Source organism: Lepus europaeus, chromosome 20 (genome assembly GCF_033115175.1).
Source record: "Lepus europaeus isolate LE1 chromosome 20, mLepTim1.pri, whole genome shotgun sequence".
Lineage (NCBI taxonomy): Eukaryota > Metazoa > Chordata > Mammalia > Lagomorpha > Leporidae > Lepus > Lepus europaeus.
Genome location: NC_084846.1, coordinates 49,652,210 through 49,672,178, shown reverse-complemented (window position 1 = coordinate 49,672,178; position 19,969 = coordinate 49,652,210). Strand labels below are relative to the sequence as shown.

The 19,969-nt window shown below is 40.2% G+C and overlaps 1 protein-coding gene across 4 annotated transcripts in view; it reads left to right on the top strand.

Annotated features, from left to right (window-relative positions):
- Positions 1 to 17,826, top strand: part of MIOS (meiosis regulator for oocyte development) — a 35,879-nt gene extending 18,053 nt beyond the window's left edge. For all 4 annotated transcript variants that reach the window (XM_062179360.1, XM_062179362.1, XM_062179363.1 and 1 more), the window contains 7 exons: positions 1,524 to 1,693; positions 5,525 to 5,590; positions 7,283 to 7,441; positions 11,350 to 11,502; positions 12,947 to 13,151; positions 16,663 to 16,792; positions 17,600 to 17,826. In XM_062179360.1, coding sequence (XP_062035344.1) covers positions 1,524 to 1,693; positions 5,525 to 5,590; positions 7,283 to 7,441; positions 11,350 to 11,502; positions 12,947 to 13,151; positions 16,663 to 16,792; positions 17,600 to 17,696 — 980 coding nt within the window. In that variant the 3' untranslated portion in view covers positions 17,697 to 17,826. The remainder of the gene's footprint in view (positions 1 to 1,523; positions 1,694 to 5,524; positions 5,591 to 7,282; positions 7,442 to 11,349; positions 11,503 to 12,946; positions 13,152 to 16,662; positions 16,793 to 17,599) is intronic.
- Positions 17,827 to 19,969: the final 2,143 nt, after the last annotated feature.

Genomic DNA, 19,969 nt, shown 5'->3' with positions numbered 1-19,969 from the left:
CATCTTCAAGTGTTTTCCTAGGCCATTAGTAGAGAGCTGGATCAGAAGAGGAGCAGCCAGGACACAAACCGGTACCCATATGGGATTCCGGCACCACAGGCATAGGCTTAACCTACTATGCCACAGTGCTGGCCCCCCCATTCTAATTTTGCTGCCACCTAAAGGCATGGTAACTTTCATGTCACGCTTCCCTGGAAAATTTGGTTGTACATTTAAACATCCATACTCAAAATCATTAAAAAACCTCATTGCAGTAATTGTAGTAACCTAGTGAAAGTTTGAAAAAAAGACTTCCAAGTCAAACATTCCTTTCCACTCAGAAATAAATGTTCTATATGGAAGCAAAATATATTCCTTTGCTGTTTTTATTTTTTTTTAATTTTTAAAAATATTTATTTGAGAGATAGTTACAGGCAGAAAGAGGGAGAAACAGCAAGGTCTTCCATCCACTGGTTCACTCCCCAAATGGCTGCAGTGCTTACAGCTGGGCCAGTCCAAAGCCTGGAGCTTTTTTGGGTCTCCCACATGGGGGTCCAAGCACTTGGACCACCTTCTGCTGCTTTCCCAGGCCATAGCAGAGAGCTGACTCAGAGGAGGAGCAGCCGGGACTAGAACTGGTGTGCATATGGGATACCGGTGGAAGAAGCATGCACAGACCAATTTTGGGAAAATGTTTATGGAAATCAATAAGACTGATAAGAACATAAAGTGGGAAGCACAACCATAAGAAAGAAAAATTATTAGAATCAAGAAACAGAAATTCAAAAATAAAACAAATAAATGTAGAATATCCTTGAAAGTTAAAGGTACATTTAGATTTTTCCTTTGAAGGTAAACTTATGTAGTAGGCCTTATTAATATGGGACTGATGGCCAAGTTAGCAGCTTATAGCAGCCATATAAACTGCTAAGAACAAATGTGTAAAAGGTGATTGGGAACAAACGCTTTGTTGCAAATGTGTCTAAATTCAATTGTGTGGTAATTCTAATAGTTCATTTTGTCCTAGAGAAATGAAAAGTATAATACCATTGCAGGAATGGTGAAATACTGGCTTTCTGTACTTCGCAACTGACATTTATACATAAGTATGTACATTATAGATTTAGGAATGATAAATTAATTTTGAAATTTACAGTGCTGAGGTAGAGTAATAGTTGTATCAGTGCTTTGAAATAGCATAAATGAGCTTGTTGATGAAGTCAGCGGTGATTCAGGTAGGGCGGTCTCACTCTTCTTCATGTAGGTACGAAGGATAACATGCTGTATAGAAACCCGCCTGGAGTGAGACACAGAATTTAAAATTCATACTTATCCTGTATAGGATTTGCAAATACAAAATTTTTTTGCTTATGATTCTTACGAGATTTTCCAGTCTGAATCAAAACCCTTATTCAAGTGGGCTTACTTTTCTGGGGTTAGAAGTCACCCTCTGATTTTTGTTTGCTTGTGATTTAACAAATGAGGAAATAGAAGATATTGAGCTTTTGATCACTTAGATTAACCCAGGTGTTTTCAACATGCAGGAGACCTGAATCTCAATGTGGTAGCAATGGCGTTATCAGGCTATACGGATGAAAAGAACTCCCTTTGGAGAGAAATGTGCAGCACTCTACGATTACAGCTAAACAACCCATATCTGTGTGTCATGTTTGCATTTCTGACAAGTGAAACAGGATCTTATGATGGAGTTTTGGTAAGCTAATTTCTAGTTCAGGAGATACTTGTTAAAATATAAATAAATAATAAATGATTTATTACAGTTGGAGTTTTTATCTGTTAACTTTTCAAATGTCTGTTGCACAAAGTACTTTATATATTAATACATATGAGTATATATTGTTTATTTACTTATTTATTTGAGAGGCAGACAGACAGAGCCCCCATCTTTCCCAAATGCCTACTACAACATCTGAAGCTGGGCTGGGCTGAAACCATGAGCTGAGAATTCAGTACAGGTCTCCCATGTGGGTGGGAGGCACCCAGCTACTTGAGCCGTCATCTGTTGCCTTCCAGGGTGCCTGTTAGCAGGAGCTGGAGCCAAGTATTGAACCCAAGTACTCTAATAGTGGACATGAGTATTGTAAACAGTGCCTAACTACTAAGTTAAACACCTGCCCCAAGTATATATTTTTTTAAAGTTTTTTTTTTATTATTATTATTTGAAAGTCAGAGTTACATAGAGAAGGAGAGGCAGAGAGTGATAGATCTTCCATCTGCTAGTTCACTCCCCAGTTGGCCGCAAGGGTCAGAGCTGCGCCGATCGAAGCCAGGAGTTTCTTCCAGTTCTCCCATGCAGGTGCAGAGGCCCAAGGATTTGGGCCATCTTCTACTGCCTTCCCAGGCCATAGCAGAGAGCTGGATTGGAACAGCCAGGACTCGAACTGCTACCCATATGGGATTCCAGCACTGCAGGTGGTGGCTTTACCCACTACGCCACAGTGCTGGCCCCAAGTATATATTATTTTAAACAGAGTGTCTTAAGCTATTTTTAGTAGCTCTTCTTGTGTGTAATTTCAACCTGGTTAACTAATACCAAGCTGGATTTGAATTTTATAGTTTTAGCAATTTATGCATATAGAAGGAATAAAGATTGTATCCTTCAACTTAAGATCTGAGCTCTAGAAATATACAGCTATGGAAGCTGAAAGCTGTATTTGCTATTTAAATATGCTGTGTGTGTTGGAGTGGGCGCTGTGGTGCAGTGGGTTAAATGACCATTTAGGATGCCCACTTCCCATATCAGAGTGTCAACTGGAGTCCTGGCACCTCTGCTTCCAATCTAGCTCTCTCTGTTAATGTAACTGAGAAGCACCAGATCATGGCTCAAGTTCTTGAATCCCTGTTAACCATATGGGAGTTCGTGGTCTCTTACTTCTACCAGACCTAGCCTTGGCTGGCTGAGTGAACTATTTTGTAAGTGAACCCTTGAAATGTAAGACCTCTCTCTCTCTCTCTCTCTCTCTCTCTCTCCCTTTCAAATAAATAAATACATAAATCTTAAAATATGTATATACGTATACAGACTGTGTTTGATTTTTAGAAAGGCAGGGCCGGTGCTGTGGCTCAACAGGCTAATCCTCCGCCTTGCGGCGCCGGCACACCAGGTTCTAGTCCTGGTCGGGGTGCTGGATTCTGTCTCGGTTGCCCCTCTTCCAGGCCAGTTCTCTGTTATGGCCCGGGAGTGCAGTGGAGGGGAGACCAGACCCCATGGGAGACCAGAAGAAGCACCTGGCTCCTGGCTTCGGATCATCGCGGTGCACCGGCTGTGACAGCCATTGGAGGGTGAACCAATGGCAAAAAGGAAGACCTTTCTCTCTGTCTCTCTCTCTCACTATCCGCTCTGCCTGTCCAAAAAAAAAAAAAGAAAGAAAGAAAGGCAGAACGACAGAGGTCTCCCATCTCTTGATTCACTCCCTAAGTTCCCATAATGGCCAGGTCTGGGCCATGCTGAAGCCAGGAGTCTGGAACTCAGTCTCGGTCTCCCATATGGGTGGCAGAGACCCAAGTCCTTGAGCCATCACCTGCTGCCTCCAGTGTACACATTAGTAGGAGGCTGAATCAGAAGCAGAGGAGCCAGGACTGAAATCAGGCACAAGTGTCCCAAGTAGCAATTGTACCACTGTGCCAAATGCCCAGTTCAAGATCAGTCAGTTGTCACCAGGGTGACCAAATATTTTGTATGAGTTAGCGTTTGTCATTCTTAGATGTATTTCTGATTGAAAGAGAAATTATATGATCAAACTATTCATAATGGATGTTTTTGTTATTTGATTTTTTTTAAGGAATTTTTTTGAGGGTGAACCAACGGCAAAAAAGGAAGACCTTTCTCTCTGTCTCTCTCTCTCTCACTATCCACTCTGCCTGTCAAAAAAAAAAAAAAAAAAACATGTTACGTGTCAGTAGAATAGTAAAAAGTACTAACTTGAAAGGGAAATCGGAAGATAAAGCCCCAAGTCTTTGCTGTGCCAGTTAGTTTAAGCATTCGATTTTCCTTTGGGGGTTTTAGTTTTCTCGCCTGTAAAGTAAAACAGGTAGTATTGATAACCTTTTCCAGGTTAGAATTGTAACACATATAATTGAGTCTAAGCATTAAATCTAGTTTATACCAAATATGTTCTCTCTTTAGGGCAGAACTGTCTTTTAGAATTGAGGAAGCATTAAGGTGAAAAGTATTTCAAGACTTGCTTCATTGGAAATTGGATCTTCCACTTTCAAATTAATTTTTAGTAATCACAAAATTAATTTTACTTTTCTGTACTTACAGTAATCATTTTAAAAAATGTTTTGCAGTTTGTTATAAAGCTTCTAAAAATTTTGCCACAAACTACCTACTTTAAAACATGTCATTTTGGGGGTTGATGCTGCAGTGCACCGGGTTAAGCTGTGGCCTACAGTGCCTGTATTCCATATGGGTGCTGGTTTGAGTCCCCACTGCACCACTTCAATCAAGCTCTCTGCTGTGGCCTGAGAAAGCAGCAGAAGATAGCCCAAGTCCCTGGGTCCCTGCATCCACTTGGGAGACCTAGAAGAAGCTCCTGGCATCATCTTGGCACAGCCCTAGCCATTGAGGCCATTTGGGGAGTGAACCAGTGGTTGGAAGATCCCGCTTTCTGTCTCTGCTTCTCTCTCTAACTCTACCTTTCAAATAAATAAATCTTGAAAATTTATAAAATTTATTTATAAATACTTATATATATGCCTTGTCACTTTGTATTTAGAAACATGTCCTTAAGCCTTTTGAAATTCTTTTTTTTTTTTTTTTTTGACAGGCAGAGTGGATATGAGAGAGAGACAGAGAAAAAGGTCTTCCTTTTTGCCGTTGGTTCACCCTCCAATGGCCGCTGCGGCCAGCGCATCTCGCTGATCCGAAGCCAGGAGCCAGGTGCTTCTCCTGGTCTCCCATGCGGGTGCAGGGCCCAAGGACTTAGGCCATCCTCCACTGCCTTCCTGGGCCATAGCAGAGAGCTGGCCTGGAAGAGGGGCAACCGGGATAGAATCCGGCGCCCCAACCGGGACTAGAACCCAGTGTGCTGGCGCCGCAAGGCGGAGGATTAGCCTGTTAAGCCACGGCGCCGGCCTAAGCCTTTTGAAATTCTATACTGGTGCAGGCAATTCACAGATTTCCTAGAGCTGTTGATTGACATAACCACCAAAGAAAGATTTCCTTAGTTTCCCCAAAATCAGCTTCTGTGATAGGAAGATTCCATGCTATCTTAAATTTGATACACTGTATATTTTTGTTTATATTTTATTTTGAAATTCTATAACATTGAACTGAATACTTTTTCAGCTGAACTTGGTCGGAGTTTAGGAGGTAAGTGTTTACATTGCCAGGACAGCAACCTTAACACTGAACTCCCCGAGAGTGGCAGCAGGAAAGTCGTCTTAGACAATCAGTGGCCTTGCCAGAATGCATATAACACCTTTTTAATACATTTGAACATAAACTTCGGTTTATAAAATATTTGGTCTGTGAAAGTTTAGAACTTACAGCACGTGCAGTTTAACTACTTTCTCTTTCTAGTATGAAAACAAGGTTGCAGTTCGTGACAGAGTGGCATTTGCTTGTAAATTCCTTAATGATACTCAGGTAAGAACTGATTTAATTCTGCATTTTAAGTGATTAATATTTACTGTCACATCATTATTTTAAGAAATGAATCTTGAGCATTGTGGCATAATGGATTAAGCTGCTGCCTGCAATGCCAGCGTCCCATATGGGCTCTGGTTTGAGTCCCAGCCTCTCCTGATCCAGCTCCCTGCTAATGGCAGGGAAAAGCAGCAGAACATGACCCAAGTATGTGGGATCCTGCCACCCACGTGAGAGACCCGACAGAAGCTCCTGGCTCCTGGCTTCTGCCTGGCCCAGCCCTGAGCATAGTGGCTATCTGAGAGGTGAACCAGCAGATGGAAGATCTCTTTGTGTCTTCTCTCTGTAACTCTGACTTTCAAATAAATAATTAGAAGAAAACCCAATCTTTGTAATTATGTAAGTGTGAGATTTAATGTAAAAATGTTTCTAACAAGGGCATTTATTAAATCAAGACATTGTGAACATGTCTTGCATAACTAAATGTACTTACTTAGAACGCTGATTTAGTATTTCAGTTCATTTTTGCTTTGGGGAGTAAAATTAATACATAAAGATGTTATATTCCCCTCTAAGTAATGCTTTAGAAAGATCCCTTCACTTTCAAAATAGTGAGTTGTTACTGACTGCCCATGCTTTGTACCTAGTGAAAGAGATAAGCATGTAAAAAATTAGTAGAATGGGCTCTGCGTCGTGGCACAGTGGGTTAAGCCACTTGTGACGCAGACATCCCAAAACCCAGTGCTCGTTCCAGCTTCCTGCTAATGTGCCTGGGAAGAGAGTGGTTGATGGCCCAAGTACTTCGGGTGGAATTCTGGACTCCAGGCTTTGGCTGTGCCCAGCCCTGGCCATTGCGGCCCTTTGAAAGGCATATGAAAGATCTCTCCCTCTGTCAATAAGCCCTGCAAATTAAATAAGTAAATTTTAAAAAATAGTAAAAATTATCTGCCAAGTACTATAATAATGATAAAGTTCTGGGGCCATATAGAGGGATCTTGTCTAGTGTTTAGGGTAGAATAGTCAGCAAAGACCTAGAGAAAAGGGCTTCAAAATTTTTTAAATTTATTTATCTGATAGAGAAAGAAACAGAACCTCCATCTGCACATTCATTGTTCAAATGCCCACATTGGTCAGGTCTGGGTTGGTGATAAATCCAGGAGCTAGAAATTCAGTCCATGTTTGCCACCTGAGTGGCAGGGACCTAATTACTTCAGCTGTTACCAGCATGCAGTCTGAATTAGCAGGAAGCTGGATCAGGAGCTGGAACATTGAATCAGTGTACTTCAACATGGGCCACAAGCAAAGCCAAATGCACATCCTGAAATGGTTATTCTTGATTATCTGAAATTCCAGCTCAGATCCTATGATTCTTTATATACTACTGTGACAACTAACAAGAGTTTTGCAGAATAATGAGGACAGTTCTGTTTAAAATTATACACCATCTATAGTTCTTTTATAGAATAATTATCAAAATATACCAAATGTCTTTAAATATTTTAAATAATATGGATACAGCATTAAAATAGATAGAGACTTCTTGGAGAGGATGTGTCTAGGTTTTAGTTGGGACTTTTGTTTTAAAATGTTCTTCAACAGTAATGAAATTTCTAAATGTAGTATATGTTTTTGAGGTGCAAAATAGCCATACAGTGAAACATTGCTTTAGAAAAATCACTTTGGATTTTCCAGTTAAATAGATACATTGATAAGTTGACCAATGAAATGAAAGAGGCTGGAAACTTGGAAGGAATATTGCTTACAGGCCTAACTAAAGATGGAGTGGATTTAATGGAGAGTTACGTCGACAGAACTGGAGATGTCCAGACAGCAAGCTACTGCATGTTACAGGTTGGTGCATTTTGGAAGCAGCTTAAGGACACTGTGTATTTTCGTCCTCAGTTGGAAGTGAGGTGCAGTTTTGCTTGCTTAGGATCTTTAGTAGGCATTTAGCCTAAATGTGATCAGCTGATTTACTGAACACTGGGGCCTTATGTTGCTGTCCCCAAGTCTCCTCATTTCCATCATGGGAAGTACCAGTCTTGACTGCATCTGAGTTTGCATAGAGCTCAGATGGAAAGGCGAGAACAACTGTGTGGTTTTCCAATTGATGCCAGAGCTGTACCTCTACAACAGAGATCCACTTTCCATGATCTCAGCTGCAGGCTTCCTGGAAGTACGGAGAGCAAGTTATACCACAGCTCTCTTAACTCCCACTTCCCCTTTTTATTAACAGAGGGGGTGATTTGGGCAGTCTGTTTTTCTGTTTTAACTGTCCAGGTTTACAAAACAGACTCCTGACCATAGTTGCCTTCTGCGTTACTTTGTGTTGGAAATATAGTAAAACTTGGGAGTGGGAGTATTTCCCTGAGACTTTCTGTGTCCTTACAGCTATTTTACCTTTTCCTGGTGGTGGTGCCTTCTTTCCCCCTCCATCTTTGTGTAACTGTGATGGCGTGCTGTGCACTGGGTGGGTCAGCACAGTTAAACACCCCTCCCCACGTACGTGACATGCACTCAGGCCTGCAAACCACAAAAAGTCTCCTTGCAGGTGTCAAGCCATTGCCTGTGGAAGAAAAGCATCCTTCTATAGCATTTTTTTTCTTCACTGAAATGAGATTATGTCTTAAATTCAACTCTACGTATTTGGCTACAGAGTATAATGGCTTTTTAAGATTTATGAAATATACTTAAAATAATTTAGACAGTGTGTAGTCAGATCTTTGTAAAACTCCGGTCTGATAATCACTGCCCTTTAACTTGAGTGTTTCTCAGTTGACCACGTTGATGTGGTCAAGATGAAGTCTGCCTTGCTGTTTGTTCCTGTTTCTGTCCTTTTTCCTTTTGTCCTTTTTCAGGCTTATTTTGGGTTAGTTGAATATTTCTGTATTTCACTTTATTTCCTCTGTTGGCTTCTTAGCAATACTTCCTTTCATTATCTTTTTTTAAGTGGTTTCTCTAGGTCAACATAACCACCTTGTGCTTCACATTTCACACCTGATGAATCACACTTCCGCTTCACCCTTTCCCTTTATCGCTTCACAGCTGACACTGAGTTTTGCTTTGTTTCATGTGCCATGCTTTGTAAAAATGTTTCAACACTGCAGCTTCTTTTACTCACTGTCCTATTGCTATGTAATTTATTTCTAGATATATTATAAACTTACTTAGAATGTAAGTGGTTTTCCTTTGAACAGTCATTTGTCATTCATGTAAATCGTGAGAGGAAAATACAGCATGAAGTTTTATTTTTATTCACTTGTCCTTCCTTCCTGTAGATCGAAAGCTTCATTTAGTATCATTTTCCTTCAGTATTTTTTGTAGTACAGGTTACAGATCCTCTTGACTTTTTCATTTTAGCTGCAAAATGGCTGTTTCACTGCTGTGTCTTTGGGTTTTTAGCAGAGTGTCTCTGATATGCCCAGTTCTGGTTCTTTTCATCCTGCTAGTAGTTCACTGATCTTGGATCTGTCACTCATGTTTTTCATCAGGTTTGAAAAGTCTCAGACATTATTTATTTTAACACGTTTTTCTGCTTCAATCTTGTTTTATTTTTCTTTTTGGACTCTTACTACACATATACTAAGCCATTTGATACTGTCCATAGCTGCCTGAGACTGTTCATTTTCCTGCCATCTTTTTTTGTTTGCCTCTGTTCTTCAGATTGGATAATTTCTGTTGATTAGTTTGTTGATCCTTCTGTAATCTGCTATGTGCTATAAGCTTCCAGGAAATTCTTTTTTTTTTTTTTTTTTTGACAGGCAGAGTGGACAGTGAGAGAGAGAGACAGAGAGAAAGGTCTTCCTTTTTGCTGTTGGTTCACCCTCCAATGGCTGCTGCGGCCGGTGCCCTGCGACCTGCGCACCGTGCTGATCTAAAGCCAGGAGCCAGGTGCTTCCTCCTGGTCTCCCATGCGGGCGCAGGGCCCAAGGGCCTGGGCCACCCTCCACCGCCTTCCTGGGCCACAGCAGAGAGCTGGACCGTAAGAGTAAGAGGAGCAACCTGGACAGAATCCAGTGCCCTGACCGGGACTAGAACCTGGTGTGCCGGTGCCACAGGCGGAGGATTAGCCTATTGAGCCACAGCACTGGCCAGGAAGTTCTTAATTTCAGTGATTGTGCTTTTTGATTATAGAATCTCAACTTTATTAAAATTTGCCTTTCTCATCTCACTTTCCTCGTCTGCTTACTAATTAAAATACTGTTTTCCATTGTCTTTAAACATTATTTCAAACAGCTGCATTGAATTCATTGTCTGCTAACTCTAGCATCTGGGATATTTTAGGTTTAGTTTTGGTTCACCACCTTTTTGTTTTACTTTGAACCCACATTTACCTATTTCTTTATGTGTCTGGTGATTTTTTTCCCTTGAATATGGGCATTCAACATTTGTGTGTGTGTGTGTGTGTGTGTACAGTTCAGTATTGAGAACTGGCTTCCTTAAACTTTTTCAGAGGATGTTTATTATTACTTTTGGACCTTTAGTTATTTGCTGATCACTTTTGGTTTTAATCTTGTTATGATTCTGTTAGAAATCCAAGGTATTTCCCAAAGCCTTCTGACTTAGTCATATTCAATCTCTGAATTATTTCCTCTGCCAATCAGAACAGATCTAGAGAATAGTTTATTCTTACTGACATAGAAGGGGAAAGAATGGACTGTGAGGTTATCTCATTTTTCTGTGCTATTTCTTTTTAAACCACAGAATCTGTGCTAGTGTATTATTCAAATTTGCCTGGTTAGCATACTTAGGACTAGTAGATCTTTTTATTTTAAGAAATAAAATTGTTCACAGAAGGGTTTTTCCCATGATCTATCAACTACATTTAACTATGATAATTGAAATTTCCACCTAATTACTAGGTGAGAGACATGCTTCTTTTTTGATTGTATGTCTAGAGATAGATTATGTGTATTAGCTAGTACAGGTTCCTTTTTCCTATAAGTAAGTTGTTTGCCAAGTCCTCTAACACTTTGCCCTCTGACTGGTCCTGGGCTGAGAAAACTGGGCTCCAGATTGATGGTCCAGGAGTCACTGGGAGTGGAGACATCTCTACTTTCTCCAGCATTCAGAGTTGAGGAAGAGGCCCTGTTCAGGGCTAAAAGCCTTCTGTCTGCAAGTTCTTAATGAGAAGAGCTCTAAAGTGAATTTAAATAACACAAATTGCTGTTTTCCCTATGGCCTATAGGCAAAAGAACTAGGAAAAATTTTATTTAGAATTTTCCTCTTAATATTTTTAAGTCAATAAATGTCTCTTTTAATTGAAGGCAAGAATAAATGTGCGTATAAAAGCAGCATCTCAGTCCACAGTGCCTTGTTAGATACCAAGGATTAGGCTCAGAATTAGTTTTAAAATAGGATTGAGCAATTTTTTTGTGTGTTTGGGTTAGGTAGTGTACAGGATTTGTGAACCCAGAGGTTCTCATTGTTCTCATTGAATTCTCCTGAATTCCACCAGGAAGGTGAATTGTTTGCTCTTGCCTCCTTGAACTGTACTAACATAAACAGAATTGCACTTCCCAGGCCAAGTATGATATATGTAGTACATATTTGTGTCAGTAGTAGAAGTGAACTTACGGTAAATCAATGGCGTTTCCATCAGTTATTTTATCAGTGTCATCATTGAAAGTCAACTTTTGTCAAAAAAAAAAAAAAAGAGGCCTATTTTCTTCTGTGTTACTCATACTCAGATGTTACCACAATGCTCTCCCTTAGCCAGGAAATTGGAAACAATTGAAGTAATTATGTTTTGCTTTTAGGGTTCACCGTTAGATGTTCTTAAAGATGAAAGGGTTCAGTACTGGATTGAGAACTACAGAAATTTATTAGATGCGTGGCGATTTTGGCACAAACGAGCTGAATTTGATATTCACAGGAGTAAGTTGGATCCCAGTTCCAAGCCTTTAGCACAGGTGAGTGTGTTGTTTTGAAGAGAATAAAACTATAACATAGTAGAGTTCAGTTTAATTATTAGCTCATTTTTTGTTTGCCTATATTGACATCCCATTGATATCTTTTTTTTTTTTTAAGATTTATTTATTTGAGAGGCACAGTTACAGGAGGAGAGAGAGAGGGGAGATCTTCCATCCACTGGTTGACTCTCCAAATGGCTGCAATGGCTGGGGCTGAGCCAGGCTGAAGCCAGGAGCTCAGAGCTTCTTCCAGATCTCCCACATGGGTTCAGGGGCCCAAGCACTTGGGCCATCTTTTGCTGCTTCCCAGGCACATTAGCAGGGAGCTGAGTCAGAGGTGGAGCAGCCAGGACTCAGTCTGGTGCCTGTGTGGAATGTTGGTGCTATAGGCATGGTTTAACCTGCTGTGCCACAGCCTCTACCTCATATCCCTTCCGTTGATGTCTCTATCTGTCCTAGAGTGCACTTTCTCCTTAGTCTTCCTGCTCTTTAGTTCTGCCACTTCTAACCATCTTCTTGGTGGCTGCAGTAGAGCAAACCACAGCCAGCCCAGAGAATCTTAGAGAAACCTGAATCATCCTAGTGTCACCCAAAGTTAATATATTCCAAGCCCTTTCAGAATCTACATATGATCTTATAAATCCCATCTGTGTATTTAGTTCTTTTGCACTATTTACGTGCAATAAGGCAGGAATTGAGGGTTCAAAAAAATTAACAGTATATATGGACTTTTTTCATGTTAGTATTAATCTAAAAAATGTGAAATCACATAAGGCACATGACATAACAGAATTTTAGTTTACACTAAATATTAGGTTATCCTCAATGTGGGCACTGGATGGTGCTGTTTGCTTAGTTTAGAAAACTGAGAAGTCAGTGTGCTTATGTTAAAATAACCAGAATTCTGAATTAAGAGACTAGTAGTTTACTGTAAAAGCAGAGTGAACAGCTTCTGTTGCTGTTACTCCAGGTTTCTGGCTATTTAGCATTATAGGATTGTTAACTCCTTTTTGTCTTAGGAACATAGCATTTTCTTTAGAAGAAAATTTTGCCCAGATTACATCACTGAGCTTTGGTTTTGGTTTAGAAATCATAGTGGGATATTTTGTAATGACCCAATGTGAATCCTAAAGTCCTTCTTATCTCTAAAGTATTGTAGCCTAAAGTTCCCTAGTTTTTCCAATAATGTCATTGATATTGGGAAGATTACAACTAAACAAAGCTAACAGAAAGGAGGTTCCCACATAAGGTAACTGCTAAGTGGAGTTTTTAAATGAGAGCTTGTCAAACTTAGCAAATAAATCACTTATAATGAGCAAGTATATCATTAAACAATATAATACACAGTTTTAAAGACTACATACAAAGAATTTCGTAGAATCAACATTTATTTATTCCATTATGATTTTCACTACATTTTTTCCTCCTTTCATTTGTTTTGCAGGTGTTTGTGAGTTGCAACTTCTGTGGCAAGTCAATCTCCTACAGCTGCTCAACCGTGCCTCATCAGGGTAGAGGTTTCAGTCAGTACGGTGTGAGTGGCTCACCAACAAAATCCAAAGTCACAAGTTGCCCCGGCTGTCGAAAACCCCTTCCTCGATGTGCACTTTGCCTCATTAATATGGGAACACCTGTTTCTAGCTGTCCTGGTATGCCATCATTCTGCATATTTTGTTCCTGCACAATTGAGTTAATGTTGCAGATAAAATGTATAGAAGGTTAAGTTTGTATTTCTAAGATAAGGCAGTCTACTGACTTGAGGGCTTTTGTGAGCTTTCTAATTTGTAATCTATAAAAGTGAACGCTGTAGCCATGATACTGCAGGTGATCTCACAAATGCTAACGTGTTTAAAGTTTGTAAGAAAAGCTTAAGGTGCTTGCTGGCATTGTCTGGTTTCTGGTGAAAATGTGGAGTTGGTGGCCTTGGCCCCTGAGCTGGATTGGTGTGTACTTCCAGTTGAGGCAAGGAAGCTAAGCTTGAACCATGGGCCATTAGAGGGGTAGCAGTTGGACTGACCAGTACTGCTACAAGATTTGTAGCTTTTTGGTTGTGGCTACTAAAGAGGTGAGTTTGAACCCAAAATGACAAGACAAGAAGTGACATTAATTCTGGGTGTCAGCCCTGCTGCCAGGAGATGCTCATGAACAAGTTATGCTCCAAAATTGTCCACAGAAAGGAAGAGCTCCTTATACAGCAGCCTGTAATCAGTGAAGTTAAAGATTTATTAGAAGGTCAATTTGAAAAATGAAGTAAATGTATAGTGACTTTTCATATTATTTATGTTGTAGCCCCAGAATTCCATTTTTTTAATCTCAAATGAAATGTTAGAATTACACCATTTTCTTATGACTATTTCCACTATTAGAATTCTTCCAAGTTTGATATTTAAAAGTCTGTTTACCCTGTTCTGTTACCTTGTAACTTTGCATGCCCAAGGAGCTTTTCATAGTCTCAACACATTTTGACATTTCCTCTTATTTCATCTTCAGAACCTGTCGGTGCATAGAGGAAATCATTAACCTGGAAGCCAGGTCCCTTGAATTCTAGGTTATGCTACGTTTGTCAGTTACCCAGTAAATAGATACACATATTTGAACGGTTATATATACTGCTTATTTTTTTACTATTTTAAGTAAACATTTGGAAAATATTTTGAGAATAGCAGATAATATAATGTATCAGAAGATTAGGGATGTTCCAGCTATTTACGTAACTTGAAAATGATACTATGGCAAAAATTTTAATTAAAAACTTCTCAAGTATTTGGCATGGAAGTGTAGTGAATAAAGATCTTGATAGAGTGTCAGTTTTAGTTTTAACTCTGTGACACTGAGAGCTACATCAGCCCTCTTTAATATAAGCTGTTGAACTGGTATTGTTTCTGGTTCCCACTTTTTATATTCTGTTCTACAGCTTGTTCATTGTTATAAAAACATCTGTAAAAGACTTGCTAGTATCATTTTTCAATCTAGATGCTTTTTTTTAACATATGAAGGTAATATGTAATGTTTTTAAATGTACATTTTAGTTTTTGATTTAAATTTTAGGGATTTTTATTTTGTATACCAACCTCTTTTTCAGATGACCCCGATCCTAATAAATAAAAAACAATTTGGTATGGGGAGCAGGCATGAATTTGGCCTAGTGTTTACACCAGTTCCCAACTCTGCTCCCAGCTCTGCCTTCCTGCTAATGTTCCCTCTAGGAGGAGGCAGGTCACGGCTCCAGTGTTTGGGTCCCTACTCCCTGTTTGGATTGAGTTCCTGACTTGTGGCTTTGTGCTGTTGCAGTCCTAGCACCAGCCCTTGTGGGCGTGAGGCAGAGTGGACCTGCTGGTGGGAGCGCACACTCGTGCCTTCTCCCACTCTGTCCCTGTCTCCAGCCATTCTCTGCTGCTTTTTCGGGCACTTCAGCAGGGAGCTGGATTATTAGCAGAGCAGCCAGGGCTCCAGCTGGTACTCAGACATGGATGCAGCGTTGCGAGCAGCGGCCCAACCCTCTGCGCCAGAATGCTGGCCTCTCTCTAAACTCTTTGATTCAGATTGTTTTTAATGGATTTTGATCATTTATATTTTTCCATTTTTAATTGGCTATTAACAATGTAGGAGGGGCCAGTGCTGGGGCATAGTAGGTTAAGCTTTTGCCTGTGGTTTTGGCATCCTGTATGAGTGCTGGTTTGTGTTCCGGCTACTCTACTTCTGATCCAGCTCACTGCTAATGGCCTGGGAAAGCAGTAGAAGATGGCCCAAGTGCTTGGGCCTCTGAACCCGCACAGGAGACCAGAAAAAGCTCCTGCCTCAGACTGGCCCAGCTCCAGCCATTGTGGCCACTGGGGGAGTGAACCAACAGATAGAAGACCTCTCTGTGTCTCCCTCTCTGTCTGTAACTCTACCTCTCAAATAAATAAATAAAATCTTTACCAAAAAAAAAAAAAAAAAAATTGTAAGACAGGGCCCAACATTGCGGCGTAATGCATTAAGCTCCCACCTGCAATGCTGGCTACCCATATGGGCACTGGTTTGTGTCCTGGCTACCCCAGTTCCCATCCAGCTCCCTAATAATGGCCTGGAAAAAGCAGCAGAAGATGGACTGGGAGACCTGAAGGAACCTGCTGGCTCCTGGTTTTGGCCTGGCCCAGTTCCTGGCTGTGGCAGCCATCTGGGGAGTGAACCAGCAGATGGGAGGTCTTTCTCTGTCTCTGACTCTGTCTCTGTCTCTCTCTCTCTAACTCAGACTTCAAATAAATAAATAAACCTTTTTTAAAAAATGTAGAACGGCTGTCTCTCTCTCTCACTATCCACTCTGCCTGTCCAAAAAAAAAAAAAAATGTAGAACGGTCATTCAGTATTCCTTCAATCTAGATCCTAACATCAAAATGAATATCTCAATATGCATGATTTATATTTTGAACATGATTTTAGAAATAACTTTTTTTTTTTTGGCAGGCAGAGTTAGACAGTGAGAGAGACAGAGAGAAAGGTCTTCCTTCCGTTGGTTCACCCCACAAATGGCCGCCACAGCCGGCGCACTGTGCCAATCAGGAGCCAGGAACCAGGTGCTTGCTCCTGGTCTCCCATGCAGATGCAGGGCCCAAGGACCTGGGCCATCCTCTGCTGCCTTCCCGGGCCACAGCAGAGAGCTGTACTGGAAGAGGGGCAACCGGGACAGAATCTGGCGCCCCAACTGGGACTAGAACCTGGGGTGCTGGCGCGCAGGCAGAGGATTAGCCAAGTGAGCCACGGCGCCGGCCAAGAAATAGCTTTTAGGGGGGCCAGCATTGTGACATAGTGGGTAAAGCTGCTGTATGCAGTGCCAGCATTCCATGTGGGCAGTGGTTCGAGTCCCAGCTGCTCCACTTCCAGTCCAACTCTCTGCTTATGGCCGGGGAAAGCAGTAGAAGGTGGCCCAAGTCCTTGGGCCCCTGCACCTGCATGGGAGACTCAGAATAAGCTCTTGGCTTCTGGCTTCAGATCAGCACTGCTCTGGCCATTGCAGCCATTTGTGGAGTGAACCAGTAGATGGGAGACCTCTCTTTGCCTCTCTGTCTTTGCCTCTCTGTAATTCTGCCTTTCAAATAAATAAGTGAATCTTTAAAAAAAGAAGAAATAGCTTTTAGGAAACTTAACATAGTTAATAAAGGTGACTTTGTTTTCCCATAGGAGGATCCAAATCAGATGAAAAAGTGGACTTGAGCAAGGACAAAAAATTAGCTCAGTTTAACAACTGGTTTACGTGGTGTCACAACTGCAGGCACGGTGGCCATGCTGGACACATGCTTAGTTGGTTCAGGTAATCCATGCGTTTCTTCTTCCGTCAGCTTGGAGTTACAGGAGATAATGTGCATAATCTATAAGATAGTTTAGGTTTATTGTAAATCCAAAGGATGAGTTTATTTTTTTTTTTTTGCTGTTACTTAACAGTATATATGTGTGTATATATATATATATCTCCTGTGTAAGCATAAACCATAAAATTAATACTTAGATAAGAAGTAGTTTAAATGTTTTATATGGGTTAAATGTTTGAGTCTTAGCATTATTTACTTTTTTTACTTGGGAAGAGTATATGTTTATAGTTTTTTAAAACTGACTAAATTCCTATAGTCTGTTGTATAATTGAATTACAAATGAAGTGATAGAGTATATTTCAAACCACTACACCAGTTCTGTTCCAGCTAAACTAGTTTTGAGGTTGGTTAGCGCCTCATGCAATGAAGGCTGTACTTAACTTTCTCTTCAGACAATGCCAGTGACCCTGTGCTCCTCATTGCTGTAATACTCCTGCCCCAGTTTGTCTCACTGGCTTCCATTTAACCTCGGGGTACATCCCCATCACATTTATAATGTGAGTGAGATAGCTTGCTATATATGTGGAAAGTAAAGCTATTGATTTTCAATAACTTTCTCTCCCAAATCTGACTTGGCAGTTCTTTCTAATTTGATGCTTTTAATGCATTTTTTCTTCTAGGTTTTAATTCCTGTATTTTTCCTAATACCATTTTGAAAAGTTGCAGTACAGATAGGCCTATGCTTTAGAAAAACAAATATAAGAATGTTTAATTTGGATTTTTGACTGTTATTTGACCTAATTTTTTAGGGACCATGCAGAGTGTCCTGTGTCTGCCTGCACGTGTAAGTGTATGCAGTTGGATACCACAGGGAATCTGGTACCGGCAGAGACTGTTCAGCCATAAAAAGTTACCACCTAAAGAGAACCTTCAAGTGTGGAGCTTTCTAATAGATGTCCTTCACAGCTCAAATACATACCTCAGAACAAGTCACTCGTGACTTTCCTGTAATGGGAAAATAAATCGTTCTATCAGATCAGCAATTTGATGTTTGAGTGATTTTGATGTTCTTCACAGAGACAACTGCTGCTGACATGAACATCTGAGTGTGGGCATAAGTTCTCTTCGGTGGTTGAAAAAGTTCACAATGGAAACACTTTTTAGGATGTTGAAATTATGAACACTGTACAAGCTGAGTTTCTGAAATAATAAAGAATAGACCTTGAACCTGTATCTTCAAAGCAGAAATTGGGTATCTTTCAAAAAACTCTATGCACTTCTAAGACAAAAAGAACAGTCCAGTGATCAGATGGTAGTTTATACTAATCCATGCTTAGATTCCGTTCAGGTAACTTAAAATTGTAAATGTTCACTTTTAGAATTGGAGCGATCCAACCTGACTTTGATTTTAAGATAAGAAATCTTTCGGCACTGCCTGCTGCTGTCTTCCAGGAAGCCAGAGTTAAGAATGTATCCTTCAGCCTTTTCTCTTCAAAAGAGCAGGCTCATTGCAGAGAAACCTGTCACACGTCCTTGGTTTGCACCTTTCGCTTTCCCAGTGCTCTCATTTGTTCTCACAGATTTGTCTGCGTGTTATTTTATCATGCTTTCTCATCTGGGAGCATTTTACTGAACATAAAGTCTATGCAAGGTTATATGTGAGTAGCCATTCAGTGAAATCTGTGTAGTGTGCCCTGTTGTCAGATTCCCTCCTGTTGTTTAATACCCTGTTTTTTGGCAAGGTAGATTACAAGGTACAGGGAGGAACAGGTCACTTCAGAGGCTACGTTAGATGTAGTCTGTGAAAGTAAATGTATTGGAGCTAATTCAGGGACTTTATTTTTTAGATTTTCCTATTTTGTAACTGGATAGTTGCAAGAGAAAATACAAAGGATCTGTAACAACTTCTCTGCCATCTGCCAGCATGAAGTTCTGTAGTTGCAGCTGTGTTGCTTAGTAAACCTAACTTTTATAGAATTTGGAGTAGCAATATTACCTGGTAAAATCTAAAATTCATTAGATGATTAGTTTGAGGAGTGACATAAATATTGAACAAAAGTGAATTAAATTTATTTTTTACTTAGACATCTGATACAAAAGACTCTTTTCTAAGTAGTGCTTATCTACTCTAAACCTTTCACCTAGATGACAATCTTTTAGAATGAAAGGATTAGGGCCAGCGCTGTGGCACAGCGGGTTAATGCCTTGGTCTGAAGTGCCGGCTTCCCATATGGGCGCCGGTTCTGGTCCTGGCTTCTCCACTTCCGATCCAACTCTGCTATGGCCTGGGAAAGCAGTAGAAGACGGCCCAAATCCTTGGGCCCCTGCACCCATGTGGGAGACCTGGAGGAAGCTCCTGGCTCCTGACTTTGGATCAGCGCAGTTCTGGCCACTGGCCAGTTGGGGAGTGAACCATCGGATGGAAGACCTCTCTCCCTCTCTGCCTCTCCTCTCTCTGTGTAACTCTTTTAAGTAAAAAATAAATAAATCTTTAAAAAAAAAAAAAAGGAATGAAAAAATTGCAGATGGATTTTTTTTTTTTAAACAAAGATTGCTGTGCAGGGGACTTTTTCTAGGCCTCTTTGAAGTGAATCTTACTGATTCCATTTTGTTAAAGCATTCACTTTACCTTTCTCACTACTTCAGTTTAAGTGTTCTTTTCCCATTTACCGTTTCATGAATGTAAATACGTATCTTTAATGTCAAAGTAATCAGAAGCATTTCATTGTTTCTTAACTAAAATAAAATATAAAATTATTGAATTCACATGCATTATTTATAATCTGTGGAAATCATAACACAAGACATGAAATAATAATCATATAAATTATACTGTTATTTGTTATTATAATATATAAGATGACATTTTTAAGATTGTGGCTATCTGCAGCCTCCTGAAGTTTTCCTTGAAGCCCAAACACTCCGTTTATAAGACACATACTATGTTTGGCTTCCAGTATATGTGGACAATGAAAATAGACCCAAATTATTTTCTTTTTTTGTTAACAGGTCACTGATATTTGGGTTTATAAATTCAAGATATTTTACCAAACCATGTTCAATTGAAGAGCTCAGTTAAAAGTGCTTTATTTGTAAAAGATTGAATAAATCTGGGATGAAATCAGCATGTCTAATCTTAGAAATTATCTATGACCCCTCCAAAAATATCATATCAAGTA